Genomic DNA, 20,462 nt, shown 5'->3' with positions numbered 1-20,462 from the left:
ATCAGCCCACGAACCACGTCCTGATGCATTTGATAAGGCGGAAATCCCATCAGACATCCTTTCTGAACACAGTGGTACAGCAGTAGAAATCCATTACAAGGAAAAACTGGGAAATCCGTCGGTCCGTCCGTCCGCATGTGGAGACGAAGCAAGGAGCACGCAGGACCCGCCCGCCGCCGTCATCACACTGCACAGGGAGCGCGCGACAGCGTGTCTCCGGGGGTGGGTGCGAACGAGGTGCTCACCCCTGCCGCTTCTGTTCAAGAAGGTGCTCACCCCTGCCGCTTCTGTTCAACGAGGTGCTCACCCCTTCCCACTTCGGTGCTGGGAGTCCCGTGAGGACAGTCAGGCAAGGAAACAAAGCGGGGGGGCGAAGCGGAGTGGGAGACGCAGACCTCCGGCTGGGGAGTGACTGAAAGACCACACCGGGGAGGGACAAGCACAGTGACCTCTGCTCGCAGATGACAAGCTATTGTGTGTAGAAAGCCCCAGTGTTCGTTAACAGATGAATGGATAAAGAAAATGTGAGGTTATATATATGGAAATCCTGGAGTTTGAGGAAATACGGATGGACCCTGAGGGCATTACCCTAAGTGAAACAAGTCAGTCCAAGAAACACTGTATGATCTCAATTACACGGGATTCTAAAAAAGCCCAAGCTCGCAGAAGCAGAGAGTAGTAGGGTGGGGGTCACCCCAGGCTGGGAGGTGGGGGAACCTAACATACTGGTCGAAGGCTACAAATTTCCAGGCATAAGAGGAACAAGTTCCAGGTCGAGTGTCCAGCACGGTGACTAAGTTTGGGAATATTGCATTAGATCACTGAGATCCGCTAAGAGAGGAGAACACCAGTGTTCTCACCAAAAAATAAGTAAATAAATAAGTAAAACAATGGAGATGATGATGGGTTAACTCGCTCGGTGGATCCTTCCACAGTGTGTCTGTACATCGAACCATCACACTGTGGGCTTTAAATACTACTGCGACTGCTAATAATAGTAAATAAATACCAGTGTATTTGTCAAGCATGCATTACTCAACCCAAAAAGAAAACAAGTCAGGCAGCCAATCACCGTGCTGGGTTTTGACCTTCAGGCCAACCCCAGGGCCTCTTCTTTACCCAGAGAAAGTAAGAAAAACAAGACATTAACTCATCATTTAAAGAACATTTATTTAGGCACAACTAGGCCATGTCAACATAAGTTGATTCTCCCACTAGAAATGAATAAACATAACCTCACGCAGAAGAAAAGTCCGAGCCATCTTCGTCCAACGCAGGGCAACTGAAACCCGCGACAGCATGTCTCAGCTACCAACACACAGAGAGGTGGTTTTTTAGGAAATAAAGATCATCTTTAAGTATTCATACTCTAGCTTGCCCCTACAACTAGGGTTACTAAATACCTTCCTTAAGCAGATTCCTTCTTCTCTAGGCGCTCTGCAAATAGAAATACGTGAGTCGGTATTCACGCCCTGCCCTTAAGATCCTCAATTAGAATAAGCAATTACCATATAGAGAGCCACTTGCGGGCTTAGGGCAGCTTGAAAAGGAACACCAAAGGACTGTGACCATATGAATTGGAGCATATTAACTATTAAATAGGATGTGTGATAAAATTAGTATGAAGTATTTAAACGTATGTAAGTTAACCATTTATAGAGAGAGAAAAAATCTTTTACATATTTGATAAAAGTTTAAGAAAAAGAGCAGTATTTTAGAACTTATATTAAACACTGCCTAACTGCAGAGTAAATCCTGTCCGTGGAGAAATAAATGTTTTATAATTCTCAAAGAAGAAAATAATATAAACTTTAATTCATGGCAACATAGTTGGCTGGGAAAATGCCAGTTTGACCTCGAAGCTTTCCCTCCCACCAATCGAACTGTGAGTCTGTTTTTGATATAACTGTGATTCTGTCTCCAGCTTGAAAATTCAAGTCCCCGGGCTGTTGTCCCTCGAAAGAATACAACGCCGTCACTTCTGCGGGCTCGTTCGGACAGCCTGGAACAAACAAGCAGAGGTACTTAGACTCCGCACGCGTCTGATGGGAAAGCCTGGGAAGGGTGTAGAGCTAAGACATAAATTCACTCCCGTACTTGATACTCCAATGCCTTCGTGCATGGGGTCTGTGAGATTTTCATCCTATTACTAAACTTGTGTTTTTCTTCTTCAAAAAGAGCAAGTGTTTGGTAATAATACTTCCTAAATCCACACAAGTCAAACTGCATATTATTATATACTTGACTATGCATTTAGCAAATATTTGTGGTTATAATTGTTGGACTTCTGGGTGATCTCTAAGATAACACCACAAGCCAACCCTTGAACAACACAGGTGTGCACTTACACATGGAATTTTTTTGTGATTAACAGTATGATAATGTAAATGTATTTTCTCCTTCTTTCCTTTTTTCTTTTAAATTAATTAATTTACTTGACAGAGAGCACAAGAGAGCACTGGTAGAGGCAGAGCAGGGAGCCCCGAGCGGGACTCAATCCCAGGAGCCAGGACATAGAATCAAAAGTGATATGTGGATTTTCAGCTGCTTGGGGTTTGGTGCCCCCAAATGCCACGCCCCACGTTGTTCAAAGGTCGAACGGTCATTATGGTTTCCATGAATTATAGCTGTTATGGTCACGGTTGTATCATACAGGATTTAATTGAAAAACCATGCTCCAGGATGGAACTAGACGGTATTGCGCTAAGGGAAATAAGTCAGTCAGAGAAAGACAAATATCATATGAGCTCATTCGTATGTGGAATTTAAGAAACAAAACAAATGTGCAAAGGAAGAAAAAAGAGAGAGAAACACACAGAAATCGAGAAACAGACCCAGACTCTTAATTCTAGAGAACTACGGTTACCAGAGGGGCAGTGGGTAGGGTGGGGATTGAAGAGAACACGTATCGTGCTGAAAAATAAAACAAAATGTTACAGAGGAGAGAAGAGGAACCGTGCTCAGGAGCCGTTGGTTTTGAGGGCTCCGGCTCCGAGGCATTTTGCCGGTTCGTGAGCGCTTTCCCCACGGGCTTCGGGGCTGCTCTCGTTTCCGCGCTCGCCCTACACTGTCGGAACAGAGACAAAACTCAAACTAGCGCAAGAAGAAGGTCTGCATAGGCTTAATCAGAGTTTCTCTCTCTCTCTGTTTTAGGATTTTATTTATTTGACAGACAGAGATCACAAGTAGGCAGAGCAGCAGACGGGGGCGGGGGTGGGGAGCAGACTCCCTGCCGAGCAGAGAGCACGACGCGGGACTCCATTCCAGGACCCTGAGACCATGACCCGAGCCGAAGGCAGAGGCTCAACCCACTGAGCCACCCAGGCGCCCCTTCATAAGAGTTTCAAGACAATGTGTAGAATTTTTTGTATTGTGTTAGGAAGAAAATACTTTGAGAACTGAGGAGTTAATATGCGTAAAATACAGTAACTTTACGAACTGTGCACCAGCACAAGAAATAGAGAGAAACAGATACTTTCTGTTCATTCATGCTTGTGCGCATATTAGGCAATTCGATGGTTGTTAAATGCGTCTTAGTACAGACACACTGTACTAAATAACCGAATTCTGAAACTCAGTTACTTATTTAACCCAATAATACTATAATAATAAGAGATAAACCAAATTTGGCTTGTCGGTAAGAAATAAAAAGTCAAGACTTGCATGACACCGCGCTGAGCGAGACTCGCCGCGCGTCACCCACACACGGCGGGCGACAGTCCTTCCCGTGAGAGCGGTGCCCCGGGGTTGTCCGAGTCCTGCAGAAACGACCCCAGCGGCCACCCAGGGTCACATCACAGAGACTCCGGGGCTCATTATTTTTTCTACCACACAGACATGCTCTGCCCGTTTCTGTAATCTACACCATGTGTACTTGCAGTCTGTCCATTTTAAGGAAGAAGAGCAGACGGGTGTCACCGAGAAGAAGAATCCTGGTGCGGTCTGGGCACCATCGAAACCAGCGGAGGGACAGCCAACACACACTAGTGAGCCCTCATTCCTCTGTGCGCGACAAGCGCAGTGGGACACCAGTCCTCAGGACAGGCCTCTCTGTCCTTAAACCAGAGGAATGCAAGCTGGTGTGAGAGGGAAAGTCGTTCTGAACAGCATCTTCTCATCAGTTTACTCACCGCCCACACACGAAGCTCAACCTCTTCAACCCGAGTTAACGGACACCCTCAAGAAATTCCTCCTCTCCCGTCTCCCAGACGTCTCGGATGACGCAAAGCACAACCCGGACGAGCCCCAGTGAGCATCAGGGAATGTTCTGGAAGTCATCGCCGTCTCGGCAGCCGCATGTGTAGCACTCTGCACAACGTAAGGCATCTGAAGGGACGAGGATGACGGTGACAGGTGCAGCCTGACCTGCGCTCGCCCGTCCCACATCTCTGGTGAGGGGCTGCCGCTGTCACCCCACTTCACAGGGCATCACGCTCGAGTGGAAGTGGGAGGCCATCTGTCCAGGGAGCGGAGAGCCGAGTCTCCGAAGTCCGTCCCCGGGGACTCCTGGTCACCACGGACCTCCTACCCCGAGGCCCTCTGCACCACACGACTGTTAGACTGCCGGCAGCACACAGAACGTCGATCTGGCTGAGCACAGCGTTTCCCAGGGGAACTAGTGTGCTTCTGCGCATCACCGAGTCATCCAGGCTCTACAGGTCGTAAGAATGTCGGATGAGGGTCCCGGGTGACCACTGATCCCTGAGCTGGTTCCCCCCGGCGGGAGGAGCGCACCCTGTGATGACTAATTAGAGGAAGAGGGCGTCGGGAACCGAGGGTCCCCGACTCGGCTGTCCGGTTGCCTCTGAGCTGTACTTTCCAGACGGACGAAGGACAAAGTGCCGACGGGAACGCAGTGCAGGCAGAGCAGGTGGTTTCGAGAGAAGGCAGCGGCACTGCGGGGCTTCCCCCACCCGAACTCTGGGCAGATGGGGAGGGCATCGTGGCTGACAGCGAGGGAAGAATGTGGGCAAGACAGGCAGCCAGGGGGGGCCCAAGAAGACTCAGAAGCTGAAGCCGTTTCAGGGAAAATCCACGCACAAGAACGCAAGGCGGGGAGCCCAGCCCGAATGGAGCCCCTGCAGGCCGCAGCCCGCAGGCCCCAGGGCCAGGCCCTACTGCCGTTTCTTCCAGCAAAATGACTTAAGGTTCTCCTTTACTGTAAATGTTAGGGTTACTTCCCATAAGGAAAAGTTTAATGCCCACAAAATAGCTTATTTAAAAAAAAAAAAAGTGGGTCTTTTTCTTCCGGGGAGGGGGTATGACCTTCCAGAAAGGGAGAGCCCCCCAGGGACCACGGAAACCGGCCTCACTGCTGATGGACGTGTCTGGCGTGCACAGATGCCTTCCCTTCTGAGTGATACACGCCTTCTAGTTTCCTGCTCCTGTGTTCAAGAAATACGGAGGCTCGTTGAAGCAATGAGCCATTTTCATCATCATATCCAGCTTGAATTCAAACACGGGCTACTCTTCTCTCCCAGGTCCGGCCCACAACAGGAAACAGATCACAGGCCCCAGTGACGGGCAGCTGCCCTGAGGCTTCTAATTGGAGAGGCCACGTCTCCTGGGTCTCACTGTGTCCCTCCCAGTTGCTTTCTCCGTGGTCTGCGTCATGAGCCACATGTAAGCAGCATCTCCGGCCCCGACACGGCTCAGGAATCTCAGCCTTCCGGAGGGCGTCTCAAGGCAAGCAGACGTAAGAGCACAGACACGTCCTCGGTTTCGGGTACATTTAATGTAGCGGTGAGCTGCGTGACTGACCTGAGTCCCCAGGTCGGGGTGGGGTCTGTCACTGTGTCCCTGCTGGCCCCCTCTCCCTCAGCAACTCAGCTTGTCTGTTGACCTCAAATTTAAGAACCGCTTTAACTGCAAGATATCTAAGTGTAGGTCTAATTCTAGCAGAGTCTCCTAAAAGACCGCTACATAAAATTCTAGACCTGTAAGCTCCTTGGGTATAAACATTTACACGTTCGCCACTTTTGCTTCTGAAGGATGTGTATCCGACGGTCAAATTACTGGCAATGTCAGTAGTCTCCAGCTGGCTGCAAATCACATTCAAAACAGCAAACTACATTTTAAAAGCCTCTTAGTGTTTTCCCACCGTGCGGGAGGCCACAGCCCAGCATGCTCAGACCGTTAAGCCCGGCGGCAGCCCCTCGGGCGCAGGGTGAACGCAGCGTTCCCGGACAACGCCGGGCGGGAAGCAGGCTCCACACCGGGGGAGTCAGGCTGAAAGCAAGTGGGAAGTCAGAAGCCCGACTCCATCAGGAAAGCATCAGCTTCCGTGGAAGGAACTGTGCTTAAGAGACATTTTTGAAATATCTTTACACATTAAAAGCAAAATGTGTACTTAGCTACCTTGACATCCATTTACATCAAAGCAGTGATGCTCCGTAGTTTACTTTCCCAGGAGTATGTGGTTCTGTGACTCCAGTGACAAAAGGTGACGGGAGAAAATAAACAGGTCATTTGACAACTGGTCCACCTTTGCCCTCATTTTGTGTCCCATTCACATTTCTAAATAATTGCTTAATTCCTCCAGGAACGTTTTATAAAGAATATTGAAATAAGACAGTGAGGGACTGTTTTCATCATAGCAAATCCTAATAAGTTTTACGAAGTAGTTCCCAATAATGGCAAAATATCTGAACATGAAAAATAAAAAAAAAAATCCTTAAAATATACAAAAATATTCACGGGGCTAAAACCCAGAAAAGATGTGATGATGATGAAGTTGTAATTCACAATGAACAAATCTTGTCATTCTATGGTGACAAGACTGTAAAAGATCCTGCGGTTTGCCCTCGGACGGGCCCCTGCGAGTCAGAGGGGCTCCGTCCCAAGCTGGGGTGCCAGCCCCCGACCCCTCCCCCCCCAGGAACTGCGCACGTGCCACTTACGGTTCCCCGACGCCCTCCTTATCGCAGATGAGTGCAACTAGGAGAGCAAAAGCACAGCATTTTTCAAACGAAGGACTTCTCCCAACCAGGTACAGAGCGCGTAAACCAGAGGAGTGCTGAATACCATCCCGGAGTTTTATAAACCGCCATTTAGTTAGAAAGTTTGTGACTATAAGATGCGCATGAATCATTTTTAACACACAGATATCGTATTTACCTGCTCTCTCCTGAAAGCTGGAAAGTTCAGGGTAGAGCTCATGCTTGTTTCCGTTACCTGCAAAACAGGGAAAAAAACGGGGGCGGCATTTAGAAGACTTATTAGCATATCATACATAAAAGCAGGTATCTTAAATCCCTAAGATTGCTAGAAATATCATTATTTTATTACACTTTAAATCCAGAGGAATGCCCGAATAAACCCGGAAAGTACACCGGATATAAGGCAGAGGGTAAACATCTGGTATCTGTAGGGTTAGAAACGCCAAAACTACAACTCTTGACCTTGGCACTGCGCGGTCACAGATAACACGCATACTTCCTTTTCCCAGAAGCAATCACAGACTACCTGCATTTTTAAAAAGTGTGTAGCCCCCAAGGCAGTGATTTTCAAACATCCTCGTTTGCTTAACTCTTAAACTAATTTTTAAACAGCACGTGTTCACTTGAATGTTTTTTTTTTTTTTTTTTTTTTTTTTTTTTTTTTTTTTTTTTTTTTTAAATTTATTTATTTGTTAGAGAGAGAGCGAGTGAGCACAGGCAAACAGAGTGGCAGGCAGAGGCAGAGGGAGAGGGAGAAGCAGGCTCCCCGCCGAGCAAGGAGCCCGATGTGGGACTCGATCCCAGGACGCTGGGATCATGACCTGAGCCGAAGGCAGCCGCTTAACCAACTGAGCCACCCAGGTGTCCCTCACTTGAATGTTTTTAATTAACACCTAAAATTGTTCAACGTAACCCTAAAACTTGTAAAAGTCATGCTCTGTGGCATATTTCAGCCTCAGTTATTTAAATTGAATGATCGCATCTCCTCCTGGGATAACAGAACCCAAATATCATCGTGTAATAGTAAGAAGAGGAACATGCAGGAGAAGTGCAGCCTCCGATTTTTCCTTGAAGTGAGCGGAGCGGTTTTAAACGCGCTGGCAAGGAAGCGCTGGCAAGGGAAGCAGTAAAAGGCTTCCACGTGTGCGTCACACGGTATCTGTCTTCCTAGTGAGGACACTTCAGAAACATTATGTACTTTAAAACTTATGCACAGGTCAGATCTCATGTGATCACTCAGAGTTAAAAAAAAAAAAAGACTCAGTGCCCACGTCTCGGGACTCACTGGCAATAGGAGTGTATGCAAATGAGCCACCTGAACGTGAAATCAGAAACAGGCCATCCCTTTTGGGAGGAGAAGGCGGCCGCCCAGGAGAGGAGGGTGCAGAGTACTCTGAGGGGGTGCGGGGAAGGAAGACCAGGTCCGGTTCCTGGGCACCTTCCTGGGGGGCTCCACGTAGGCACGTGAGAGGCCTCGCCAGGACCCGGTGTGAGCGCTGTGACTCCCTCAGGCCCCGGTGAAGGGGGCCGGGCTCGGAGCGTGAAGGAGGGACCACCTCCTGCCCTCGAAAGGACTTTGGTATTTCTGTTCCTCCTCGCGGAACTTACCATGTGTTTCCGCCCAGTGAGGGCAGCTACGTCTCCAGGAGGGGTCTCTCCCCTCCTGGACTGAAAGTTGTTCAAAGACAGGACGGAAGTCGGGCTCGTCTCTACAGGCTCAAAGCCCCAGCACAGGCTGGTGAGCGAGAGCGGATTATTACGTGAAGCGCCACCTCCTTTAGTTGCTGCTAACCCTCTGCGCCTGGAAGGCAGGATTCCAGGAGTGACTGTCCTACAAACCCGCGATGGAGAGAGGGATAGGGGCCAAAGCCTGGTGCTTCGTAAATCTGGTCTATTTGAAAGCCACCGTGTGAAATCCTGAGCTCCTGAGAACACACGGCGAACTTAACATTCAGAATGTGAATGTGTGAATAGACAAGAAAACCAGGTTATTCCGTCCCCGTTTCAAACCAGCAGGATGACTGCCTTTGGGAGAAAGGACAAGTAACAGAAACGAAAAAACGTTTACGATGAAGCTCTTGGTGAACGGGAGAAAGCAGATTCTGAACGAGAACAGAAGGGTCCAGCAGAGGATTGTCTTCGGTATTTAGAAGAGGCTGAGCATTTATTTTTTTCTTCAACACCCATCAGTCCTTCTATTTGACACTAAAGTTTAACAATATAGCTTGATCTCTTAACAATAATATTTAATAATGTATTTGAATGGCAACAAAAATACTTACTTTGGGCGCCAGCGCTCCGCGGGGCTCGTGCAGGTGACGGCGGTGGTCTCGACAGCGGTTTCGGAGGTAAGTCTCTAGCCTGGGAGGAGCAAAAAAAAAAATGCACATAATTTTAAAATACTTTTTTACGTCGGCGCATCTAAGGGCAGAATAACCCTATACGCCCGCTGAGAAAACACCGTAGCGCGCTCCTCTGGGCCGCATCTGGCCGGAACGGGCCCCACCCGTGGAGGCTGCAGGGGGACTCTCCTGTCACGGGAAGCGCGCCTCCTCCGGCGCCTCAGTCGCGGGGTCCCGGGGGGCAGGGACGACGGAGGCTTTGTGCGTCCTCTGTCCTGCTGCACCACGGGGTCAGCTGTGGGGCTCGGAGCCCAAAGCCCCCGACCTTCAGGGCCTCAGTGGTAGCGGCCGTCGTGGGCGTCACTGTCTCCGCTCCCGGCCGCGCGCCGGAGGGAGGCAGCTGTGGGAGACGGACCACGCCGCCCCTTGGAACTGGGAGAGAGGACGTGTCCCAGTTAGACTTTTCCACAAGAACGTCACGTGACTGACAGCGTGAGGGAAGTCGGGGGTTACGGGGAGGCTGAGACCAAGGGCGGACCGCGCTACGGAACGACCGTCCGGGGACCGCGGGGACACGGGACCGCGGGGACACGGGACCGCGGGGACACGGGACGGCGGGGACACGGGACCGCGGGGACACGGGACCGCCGGGACACGGGACCGCGGGGACACGGGACGGCGGGGACACGGGACGGCGGGGACACGGGACCGCCGGGACACGGGACCGCGGGGACACGGGACGGCGGGGACACGGGACCGCGGGGACACGGGACGGCGGGGACACGGGACGGCGGGGACACGGGACGGCGGGGACACGGGACCGTGGGGACACGGGACGGCGGGGACACGGGACGGCGGGGACACGGGACCGCGGGGACACGGGACGGCGGGGACACGGGACCGCGGGGACACGGGACGGCGGGGACACGGGACTGCGGGGACACGGTACCGCGGGCCTCCTCCGCTCCCGCGCGGCTCTCCTGGCGTTGGCTCGCTGTCCGTCGCTCTCGTACTTCTCGGTGAAGGAATCCAGAATCTCATAGAGGTCCTCTGCTTGCGCAGGCCGCGGCGTTTCTCCGAATAAAATGTCATAGGCTCGGATGTCTCGACAGTAAAACCTGGCGAGAAATCTCACGTGAGGCCCTGACGGACCCGGGTCTCTTCTCGAGGTCCAAGGAGGACCGGCACCTGCGTGCAGGCCTGTCTCCGCAGCTGGCGCTTCCTGGGAACTCTTTTCAAACCCGCGTGAAGCCCCTGCATCCACCCCCCAAGCTCCTCTAGAGCCAGTCCCCGAAAATGGTCGGACACGCATAGCTTTCCGCCGATAATATAAAAAGCCCATCACGTGTACATACAAACACACACACGCGGGCGCCTGGGGGGCTCAGAGGGTTAAAGCCTCTGCCTTCGGCTCGGGTCATGATCTCAGGGTCCTGGGATCGAGCCCCGCATCGGGCTCTCTGCTCAGCGGGAAGCCTGCTTCCCCCCTCTCTCTGCCTGCCTCTCCGCCTACTTGCGATCTCTCTCTCTGTCAAGTAAATAAATAAAATCTTTTTTAAAAAACCACACACACACACGCATAAACACGCGTGTGCAAATGTACCCCCGCTGAAGCCGGCACACCTAGAAGCACATACTTTGTACAGATTTTTATTTTTAAACGTTCTTACAAAAATGGTGCTTTGTAATATGTAACAGCAAATATGGCTTTGTAATTTCTTTAAAATGTTTACTTGTGTCAAAATTATCTAAAGATTTGCCTTACATATGTAGAAGCCCTGCAACTGAGTAAGAAGTATATTGGCTTGAGTTTATTCAGGATTTATGGGAACTTCAAGGAGAAATTCTCCCGAAGGCCTAGAATCAGAAGTTTCTAAAAGAGTTCTTCATTTAAATTTCTCAGATTAATAAAACCAGAAGTAAAAACATCTCTCTTGGCTCTGTAAGGAGCTCTGCAAACCTCCGGTTTTCCTGTTCCTCCTACTTTCCAGCTGCGTGGCTTGCACGGTCGCACGACCGTCCCAGGTGCTGATGAGCTCCCGAGGGACGGCCCAGTCTCCTCCGCACAGGCTTCCTTCCGCGGTAGGGGGCTTGCCGTGGGCACCTGCCCGGCCCGTCCCCACAGGCTCACAGCCCGCGGGACGCTGACAGGGTCTGGAAGAAGCTACTCGGTCCGTCAGCCTCTCCTGTCTCTGAGCGGCCAGACTAATATTTTAGTGGAAATTTAGAAGAACAGTTTGGGGAAAAACTAGCCAGATGCCAGTTTCAAGCAGAAGTTCTTCTCCACCTGTTAAAGTATTTCTAAATCCCTTTTTTTTCTTTTTTTAATTTCTTTTCAGTGTCCCAAGATTCACTGTTTATGCACCACACCCAGTGCTCCACGCAGTACGTGCCCTCCACAATACCCCCCACCAGGCTCTAAATCCCTTTTTAAAAATCAAAATTCGTCTCTGTTTCATGGAAGGAAGACAAAGACAAAGTATAGTAACAGAAAACCTCTCATCTGAGGGATATTTTGACTGACCTACAAGGTGTATAAAACATACTTAATGACAGAGCCAACTGATGAATATTATGGAGCCATTAACTTATATTTAAGATTCTTCTAGTGCTAAGTGGAAAAAAAAGGACTCGTAATCAGCTCTGGTATGATTAGAATCAGACGTGGCCAAACAAGTGGAATTTATGCTCAGGAAAACACTGGAAGGCGATAAAGCAAAAAGTGACTAGTGTTACTCTTAAAGGGGTAGAACGGCTTTTTTAAAATAATTTTTTGTATTTTCTACATTTTCTTAAGTACATGTTACTTCATATTGAATCTTTAAATAAATAAATATACAGTTCGAGTCGAATGTTGTGTTAGAAAAGAATACACAAGGTTACTCTGTAAACTCTGAACTGCTACACGGACCTCTGAGCTGTCACTTTTCTCATCACACTTGCCTGAAACTGGTGATGATTACTCGGCCTGCACTTACTTCCGATTAGTGTCTTTCCTTTCAATCAAACAACTGCCTTCCAAAGACACGCCGGCGAAGAGCCCTCTTGACTTGCAGTACGTAAAGACAGCAGCAGAGCTTCTCAGGGCGACGTTTCCTTCTAAATTCCTGCAAAAGAGAAGGTTTTGCGTCATGGAATCCCGCCGGGCCGGGCCCTAAGATGACGGCGCGGGCAGCACTGCGCGTCTCGCTCAGAAGGGAAACGCAGTGTCTGTGTGTCCCTTCCTGTCGGCCTGGGCGAGTCGTGCTCAGCGCGGGCGGGAGCAAGGCCGGGGCACGGGGAAGGACACGGTACTGAAACCATTATAAAAGGGTGTGCGAATGCCGAGGACAGCACTGCACCGAACACACGGAGAGTGGATACTTTCCGACCTTGTCTCCCTTTCTTGAAACAGGAGTGTACCTTTCAAGAGAACTAAGGACTGTGGGTTCTTCTTACACTGAGTATTTTCAGGGAATTTAGAAACCTTTCTAGAAGACTGTATGGTCTGCGTTTTCAGTGTTTCTACATTGCTTGAATGACCCCAAAATAGTTGTTCATTAACAGAAGGGTAAAATGCACTCTACGTACTATACACATCACTCTAGTGAAAAGCTTCTATTTCAAATTTTCCATAATTCAGTCTGAAGGAAATCTTTTTTCTTTCTTGATCAATGCTGCCTTTTATCAGTTAATGAAATTGGGCTTGGCTCCTTCAGAGCTTAAAGGTAAATTTTATGTTCCCTCCCAGTAAATGTAACGGCCTACGTTTCTGAAGTATTCCGTTTCTTTTGTTTTGTTCCAGTTTCAAATTTTCTCATTTTATCACACTGGCTGTGCTTTACAAATTTCTTATTTCCAAACAACCTCAAACCCTCTGGGACACATATAAACCATAAACCAGCTTCGTTTCAACTGAAGCTTCCTCTTAGGGCAAAAACATGTATAATCTTTAAACCATTACTATCCAACAGCTGTCCAGAAAGTACTTTATGGTACTCACCTTCCCAGGGGCCCAACTGCCACAGTGAAATTCCCTCCAAGGGTCAGGTTACCACCTTTTGCAAAAGCTTCTACTGCTCTGTCATAATTCAAAATTATTACCAAATCTGATACCTGAAAATGAAGAGACCCATTTCTTTAAAAATAATTGTGTACAAATGTCATTTAAAATACATGCTGATTAAAACTCAAAATACATACCATATGATGTAGCAAGAACTTCAATGTAGACAGTGAAAGAAAAAGAGAATCATTTTTATTTTGAGCAGAAGACGTAAGCCACGGCTCTTTCCACGAGTTAGCACAGCAAACACCGCGGAGCATTCACTATGCACAAACACATCCTGGGGGGCTCCGCGCACACTCCCGGTCCTCTTGGCAGGCTTGTGATGTAGGCAGTGACAGAGGTCTAGTGAGGTGACTGGACTGTCACAGTGAGAGCCAGAAGAGATCCAACAGAGGTCCTCAGAAAGTACTCCCTTCGACTACCCATGCCAGGAAAGGCAATCAAAGCCCAACCAGCTAGGACTCAGGGCGTAAGATCCAGGGTCCTCAGTGACATTTCCACACTGAAGTCCCTGGCAAGGTCATGTGTCTACACTGATAAAGAGCATGTTGTCCACTTTCTTTTAGGGGCAGAAATTCAGAATAATAGAAGGAAGCTAGTAAACTATTAGTTCATGCCCCTACTGACTTAACTCTCCAAGTAAAAGCAAAAATCAGAATGTGGGAATAACGCCCCAGACAAGCCAGCGTGGAGGAGGTGCTCCCCGCCGCTGCACACAAGCCCAGTGAGAGCCCAGAAGCGTGGAGAGCCCTCGGGGCTGGAGGCCCGAGCCCGGTCTGGCCCCTCCTCGAGAGCTGGGTGACCGGTGGCGTTCTGACCACTCTGCATCTCTCATCGTTTCCTGCGTGCGCTCTGCCTCACTCACCCCTCTGAAGATGGAGGGGTGTGTCACGCATACCCTAGAAAAGGAAAGGCGCACCCACCGAGGCTAAGAATTTGGGCTAAAAGTCCAGCTCTTTGGGTGTGAATTCTACTTCTGCCTCTTGCACATCGTGGGATCTTAGGCAAACAATTGAGCATCTTGAAACCTTAGCTCGTTTCTCTGTTTTAAGGTGGGTATGATAACAGGAGCCACACCTGTACGTAGACTCTGCAGACAGGTAGGCACGTGCAGAGACACACGCATACAGTTGTTTAAAGGGTTAGCCGAAATCCTTTGTAAAGCCTGGCGTGTTCACCACAACTCAATGAGACATGCAAAGGCCAAACAAACTGCTGTTTCAAAGATTACTTAATTCATATAGTTCTTTAATGTTTTATAATGTTTTCAAATCAATTTTTCATGGGACTCACAGGAGATACCACCAAAAGAGACCGCGCTTGAAAAGACCTAATAGAGATCCCATGACAAGTAGATTCTTTCAAAAATGCTAAATTTGAATCATTTTATGAAAAAAATACAGTTGAATTCCACAGCACGAACTAAATACACCAGCTAACTGACCTCTAGGAAATACTTCACCGTGAGTCCTATCAACTGTTATTTCCATCTCACGTGTGGACAGTTTCTAAAGACCGCAGTGTCGAATAATAATTACCTAGCATTTTTAAGCAAAATTAAGTAATATTGCCCATGATTGTGTGAGCTATCTCTTACGTGCGTTTTCAGGTAATACATATAAAATTGCTTTGCCCCGTGCTTGGTGTGTACACACGCAGAGAGCGCACAGCCCTGGCCCCGACCGTGTGCAGACCCGACTGGTACTGTCCCCTCTACCTGTGGCACCGCAGTGTAATTAAGGGAAAACTCTAAACGTCAGCGAAAGAAAAAGATGACCCTTTAATTTTCTGGGTCACCTCAATCCAGCTCTCTCTGAAGGAGAGTAAAATGACCCTGTGTTCCTTGGTGATGTCGCTCGTGAGAGAACCAGGTCAGACCTCCACAGAGGTGGAAGAGGGGCCACGTTCCAGGTTCGTTTCCGCAGCTTAGAGGAAAAGCAAACAGATTCCCTGAGAGAAAACTGGCGAGCGGGCGAGTAAACAGGTAAGACAGACGTCCGCGACCCAGACATGGGGTCCGCTCTCTTAGGAGGTCTGCAATGAGACGTCGCTAAGTAAGATGCCGGTTCTGCCGTTAAATGCGACCCTTTCACTAAAGAATGAAGCAAGCCTGATCGCCCTGCAGGAGAAGCTGGCGGAGGCGTGCTAACCCCAGACGACCCCCGGAACAGGGTGCTGCGGCCGGGAGCCCACCCGAGAGGCCGTCATCACCAGGAGTCACAAAACGAATCCATGCGAAGTTGGCATTTGAAGTAATCCGCAGGCCGGACGGGGCACAACCGGGGGCTACCGCACGTGAAGGCACACCGTGTGAAGCCTGGTGTGCCCGGGACCCGAGCTCTACGGCCCGCCACGGACACCAGCAGCCCCGAGAGCCCAAGCCACAGGGGGCCAAGGACAGCGTGGTCCCTGGGAGGCGCATCTGTTCCAGAGACACGTGGAAGGTGGGGGTGGGCAAAGGGTGAACGGGCCGAGCTCTACTCCCCATGAAGAACACGGGAGACACCGGGCAGTCCTTAAGCGGGCATCTCTCTGGAAAATGAAATACGGGTTCCGTCGGTGGTGAAATGAGAACAGGAGGTAGTCTCGCAAGTTCTGTGCAGTAAGTTTCAGCTGCTTTTAGAGAAAACCGCAATTGTCTGTTTCCACACTTACCTCAATTCCTACTTCGAACCCTCCACCGAGCCCAGCTATCCCGATGGCTGAAGGCGCAGACCATTCTAATAAAAACAGAGACACGGACGTTACTCTAACATTAAAGCCCCTTGGCACAAATATGGGAAGGAAAAATGCTACAATGAGAATGAACAGTGTTTCTTTTAAAAATAATGAGAGTCTGGCATTTCTCCCTGCGATTTTAATATTATTTAATAAGCATATATATACGCGTGTGTGTGTGTGTGTTGGTATGTGTGTGTATAATCAGTAAAATACTGATTACAATATCAATTCACAGCAACATTTCACAGAGCTAGTCTACAAATGAAGGACTGGATCCCCATGTAAGAAAGAGCCAACGACACCATTAAATCAGGGTACAAGACCACAGTTTGGTTTAAAGCTTTCTTTTTTTTTTTTTTAAAGATTTTATTTATTTATTTGACAGACAGAGATCACACGGAGGCAGAGAGGCAGGCAGAGAGAGGGAGGGGGAAGCAGGCTCCCCGCCGAGCAGAGAGCCCGATGCGGGGCTCGATCCCAGGACCCTGAGATCATGACCTGAGCCGAAGGCAGAGGCTTAACCCACTGAGCCACCCAGGCGCCCCAAGATTTAAAGCTTTCTAAGAGCTTTCACCTACTACATTCACCTTTCTGAGGTCAAACTACTGAAAAAATTGGATTCAAGTTGAGTTTGCTTTGACTGAAAGGTGCTAAGGTCAGAATTAGAATAAGGTATTTCTGCGGGTGGGTTTCTGTTCAGAGGTTGCTCACAGACAGCACCCTCCTCCAGACCCCCGGCACCTAGTAACAAACCATGGGTGAAGTTCAAAGGGTCATCATTTCCTGCAGTATGAAGCACCTTTTTAAAGTTCCTTCACCAAATGCTACATAAATTATGAAACTAGAGGTATATTTTTATGACAATTACCATAGATAAATTTGTGAACAAGATATTATCTATTTCATCAAAATTCAATGTGCAGAATGTTGACAAAACAACTTTAAGAAATGTGACATCGTTGGGGCACATGAGTGGCTCAGTGGGTTAAGCCTCTGCCGTCAGATCAGGTCATGGTCTCAGGGTCCCGGGATCGAGACCCGTATGGGGCTCTCTGCTCAGCGGGGAGCCTGCTTCCCCCTCTCTCTGCCTGTGTCTCTGCCTGCTTGTGATCTCTCTGTCAAATAAACGATTAAAAAATCTTTAAAAAAATGTTTGAAAGGTATTAGATACTGAGGCTCACGGACTCACAAATCCACGTCCCTTAGTCTTTATAAACGTGCGTAAAACATCCAACTATGGAACCCTCGTACTAAACACACATAGCATTTGATCACTGCAACTCTCAATATTTATATGTTTTACAAAATAATTGAGCTGTATAATTCCATTTTTTTAGTTATAACTTTATCACTGATATAAGAGAGCAAAAGGAGTCAGGAGAAGTTTATTATAATCACTTTCAAGGGCAACACATAATAAACTGCTTCTATTGTAAATCTCTGAGGACAAAAACTGGTCTTTTTGTACCTAGTAGAACAAGAAATAGCCTACAAATTCAAGATTACTAAGATTTTAACAAGTAAATTTCCTTACACTTGAAAACTAAGTACAATAATTCCACTTGAATTAGGGGAAAAGATTAATTTGATGGGGGGAGTGTGGGATCGTATAGATAAAGTACTTTCTGAAAAGGCTTCTTAGCTTCCTAAACCTAATTTTGTATTCTAGATAACAGGATATTGCTCGGATACATTCAGAACTAATCTACCAGGCTTAAGGGAGTTTCGATTACAGAAATTAGTGTCATATAATCCCAAAGTTGTTTTCCATTTCCTATGTTAAGAACCGTCCCTGTCTGAAGACCGTCCATCTGGCCAGGATCTGGGGAATTTGCTGCTTCATCGGGGCAATTACCCTCTGCAGACAGAGCAGCTGGCCTTCAGGACGGCGGGGGAGGGAAGTGTAGGTAGAAAGGGCCACCTGTGGGGCGCCTGGGTGGCTCAGTCCTCAAGTATCTGCCTTAGGCTCAGGTCATGACCCCAGGGTCCAGGGATCCAGCCCCGCATCGGGCTCCCTGCCCAGCGGGAAGCCTGCTTCTCCCTCTCCCACTCCCCCTGCTTGTGTTCCCGCTCTCGCTGTGTCTCTCTCTGTCAAATGAATAAATAAATAAATTCATCCATCCTTTAAAAAAAAGGCCACCTGAGGTTCTGAGAGACCCCGGAGGTTGTCAGGCCTCTCCCTCTGCAGACGGCCCCCCGTCCACCCCCGGGGGAACCGCTCACAGACACTGAAGACCCTTAGTGGGTCTCCACTTTGTCTGGTGTGACCCGGAGGTCTCTCAGGAGCCCTGGTTGTTTCCATGTCATAGTCAAGGACTGAACCACGAGATGCTGGGCCACAGCTTCGGGGAGAGACTCCAACTCACTCTGGGGACACGTCACAGGACACAGTGGACCTGACCACCGAGGTTCAGTGGCCACAGGCCCCACAAACTCCCAGATGTATCTACGGTCATTGTCCTACGCTCTCTTCCAGATTAAAATTAACTTACCTACACTCGAAAACATCTATTAAGAGAGAAATATGTTCAATTATATGAGCAAAATGAGAATGTTAAATCAGTATAAAAAGCATTTTAGTTGGTTATGACGCATGTGCATACATTTTAAATGTTACTATAAATACTGGCTAAATCTTTGGGAATTGAGGGAAGTATGTTTTGATTTCATCTCTGACAAACCAAATGTTAGATTTCACCCCAGAAAGTAAAACCAAATTGTATGGTCCCGATGTGCTTCCACCTTTAAAGTACAGGCTTTAAACGAAAATTTCAGGTTTTATCCTTTCCTGCGGGAATAGCCAAAAGCTTACAGATGGCTCTGATCTTCTTATCAGCTTCCAGAGAACAAAAGAAAAGTTGTCCCACAAAGCTGAAAATGAGATTCATATTCCACACCAGAAATGCAGATATTGTCACATCCAGTATCTGCTCCATGGAAGGAGTACAGAACGTCTGTAAGACAAAGCCAGATCTACGCGCGCAAGTCTCGTGGACGGGACGTGCGGACTGCGCGCTCCAGGGTGACAGGACCAGGAGGCTCCCTGCCGGGGGTGCCCAAAATGAAGACAGTCGACTTACTTCCGTCCGGAAGACGAGCCAGCACGACCCCACTGCCTCCTCTAGCAGTTACTAGAAATCCAGCTTTTATCACCGACAAAACCGCAAGGCCCTTGGCTTTAGCGATGACGTGGGCTGCAAAATTGAAGACATCAGGCAGGTGAGCGTCTGGAGTGGACCTGCCTGGACAGACGGGCCTTAAGCCGACGGACGCACAGAAGCTCTGACGGGCGGGACCCCAGGCTTCTCAGGACCGTCTGGGCGGCACCGGAGAGCCAAAGAACACTCGCCAGCGGCGCCCGGGCCCACTCCCCTACCGGCCCGTCCTTCCCCGCGCTGTGTTTCCAACGCCCTGGTACGCCCACAACGCCGCAGCGGATGGGATACGTGATGAGATTCTTTTAGTGGACATGTACTAGCAGGACAAATAATTTGGAAATTTCAATTAATTGAGAATATAACTCATAAAAAGCAGGTTACTGTTTTAAAGGAAATGCGATCCACAGGGAACCAAGTACGAAGGAGAAAGCCAGGAGGGCGTCCGGCAGAACCTGGTCTCAGAGCCGCACAGCTGGCTCACCTTCTACCAACACGAAAATTACATGTGGACACAGAGAAACCAAGTGATTTGCCACTTTAGAAGAGTTTTAGCTTCCGTTCAAGTATTCAAGTACCACGTGCGTCCCAGCGCACTGAGGACAGAGTTTACACACTTGGTTACATCACATAGAATGAGTTATCAGCACACGCGCCCCCAAACACCGCCCCCGCCCCGTGGATTCCCGCACACAACACCGCATCTCCCAATGACAAGGGGAGACGGCTTGGTCTACTGTCCTTGGTCAAATATTCCACCAAGAAAGCCAAATCGGATCCTGTACTCAAATACAGGGAAACGCTCTTGAGGAGGCCCTAGAACACACGTTTCTGGTGTAACTATGCACACCACTTCAAAATGTCAACGGCAGAGTCTCCGAGATAACGTGTTCACGAGCACGAGGTCCACACGCAGACGTGTGGAGCCTCGGAGCCCAGCAACGCACAGCAAACGAGGCTGGGCTCGCGGGCGGCAGCCCACTAGGCCTGACTTCCTCCGGGATTCTGCAGGGTTCCAAGTGCACTGTATGAGGCTGGGACCTTACTATCTGTCACGGGGGGTTATTTCTACAGCCATGTGTTGGCAGAACATCTTCTCCTACAACTCACTCTCCACTCTCAACGCCCAGACAGTCAGGACGGCCTCTATTTAGACAGAACAAAAGTAGATGGACGTATTTTCAACGTCAGGTTTGTTTTTAATAGATTTTCCATCCAAATTCGGGGACACTAAAATACCAATAATGCCTAAATAATT

The 20,462-nt window shown here is 48.9% G+C and overlaps 1 protein-coding gene across 1 annotated transcript in view; it reads right to left on the bottom strand.

Annotated features, from left to right (window-relative positions):
* Positions 1–1,795: 1,795 nt before the first annotated feature.
* SH3YL1 (SH3 and SYLF domain containing 1) overlaps positions 1,796–20,462 on the bottom strand; it is a 34,708-nt gene continuing 16,041 nt past the window's right edge. The window contains exons 3-10 of the mRNA XM_080814647.1: positions 19,130–19,243; positions 15,984–16,048; positions 13,263–13,375; positions 12,259–12,387; positions 10,230–10,398; positions 9,221–9,299; positions 7,117–7,173; positions 1,796–2,002 (exon numbers count right to left, since the gene is read on the bottom strand). Coding sequence (XP_080670773.1) covers positions 1,812–2,002; positions 7,117–7,173; positions 9,221–9,299; positions 10,230–10,398; positions 12,259–12,387; positions 13,263–13,375; positions 15,984–16,048; positions 19,130–19,243 — 917 coding nt within the window. The 3' untranslated portion in view covers positions 1,796–1,811. The remainder of the gene's footprint in view (positions 2,003–7,116; positions 7,174–9,220; positions 9,300–10,229; positions 10,399–12,258; positions 12,388–13,262; positions 13,376–15,983; positions 16,049–19,129; positions 19,244–20,462) is intronic.

The sequence above is a fragment of the Martes martes genome (genome assembly GCF_963455335.1).
Source record: "Martes martes genome assembly, chromosome: 9".
Lineage (NCBI taxonomy): Eukaryota > Metazoa > Chordata > Mammalia > Carnivora > Mustelidae > Martes > Martes martes.
Note: the sequence above shows the minus strand (reverse complement) of the source record. Positions and strands in the feature narration are given on the sequence as shown.